General features: G+C 35.9%; 1 protein-coding gene across 1 annotated transcript in view; it reads right to left on the bottom strand.

The window, feature by feature from the left end:
* LOC119581854 (polycomb protein Asx-like) overlaps positions 1 to 1,160 on the bottom strand; it is a gene marked incomplete in the record, with an annotated part of 73,367 nt that overhangs the window by 7,972 nt on the left and 64,235 nt on the right. Inside the window, 1 exon segment of the mRNA XM_037929996.1 lies at positions 125 to 248. Coding sequence (XP_037785924.1) covers positions 125 to 248 — 124 coding nt within the window.

Here is a 1,160-nt window from a genome sequence, read left to right as displayed (position 1 = left end):
GCACCCATGTCAACCTCAACTAATACCCTCAAATCTAAGGGTTTCAAAGTCCCAACCTACATTCCACTCTCTCCATGGCAAAACTATACAGCAATTAAACTGTATCTGAGAGTGCGGTATTTACCTTTTCCTGGGTTTGAAACCTGGAATGGCTGCCAGGTATGTCTGCATAGTAGTCATGGAGGGAGAGGATGCATCTCGCGCTGACGGTGACGACTGCGAGGCTGGGACACGTACCACTCTGGAAGCTGCAAGATAGTGTGAAACAATATATCAAATTTTGTTAAGTATTTGCAATGAAAGAATGAAATCTCAATAACCACATTAACAATAATTTCAGGCAAATTAAAAAATTATACATTTCTTTTCTTTGCACAGAAACTTCCTTTTCTTTATCTCCCATGATCAGTTGATGCATATATACTTTATTTTGTTTTCTTTATAACGTGCAAAGTAAAATACACAAAATACACAAAATTCCTTATGCAAAGTTAAGGCACATCCATTAAACTTTATAAAAATTAAAGAATAAATTAATCATTTTCTATGTGAATATCTAAATGCAACTTCTTATTTATTTTTTTAAGTTCTATCCAAGCAAAAAAAATTATCTCATGATAATCCCATATCACAATATTTTAAAAATCTCTACTGATAATCCCTACTCAAGCTATTCAAGTTTATACAATTTTTTTTTTACAGTTCATCAGATATCAGGATATCGAGGTGGAGCATAATGCAAGCAATTGGGGGGAGAAAGGAAGCATCACCCAGGGATAGTCCACAAAACCTGGTCTTTTAAAATTCACAAGGTAAACACACAAAAAGTGTCAAGACCATGTTATTTTTCAAGTCAAAATACAAATCTAGCCTAGAGCATTAGTCACACTTGTTCCACATCGCTAGGGATCCTCTATGTGTCTGTCAGGTACAAGCCAGGGGGGACTGGTCACACTATACAGTGTCCCCCATAGTGTTTACAATAACCTCGTGGATGACCTACACATTGAAGATAGTTGTGGATTCTGTGAGTATCACTGTATATCGACTGAAAAATTTAAAGAAAGAAGACACGAACTTCAGAAAAGCTAATCCACCCATTTTATGAATTTTTGTCATACACATCATATATTGTGCCAGCTACCACAAATACCCCATAT

This window comes from Penaeus monodon, chromosome 15, assembly GCF_015228065.2.
Source record: "Penaeus monodon isolate SGIC_2016 chromosome 15, NSTDA_Pmon_1, whole genome shotgun sequence".
Classification (NCBI taxonomy): Eukaryota; Metazoa; Arthropoda; class Malacostraca; order Decapoda; family Penaeidae; genus Penaeus; species Penaeus monodon.
The sequence above is the reverse complement of the archived record's forward strand: the minus strand, read 5'-3'. Positions and strand labels throughout refer to the sequence as shown.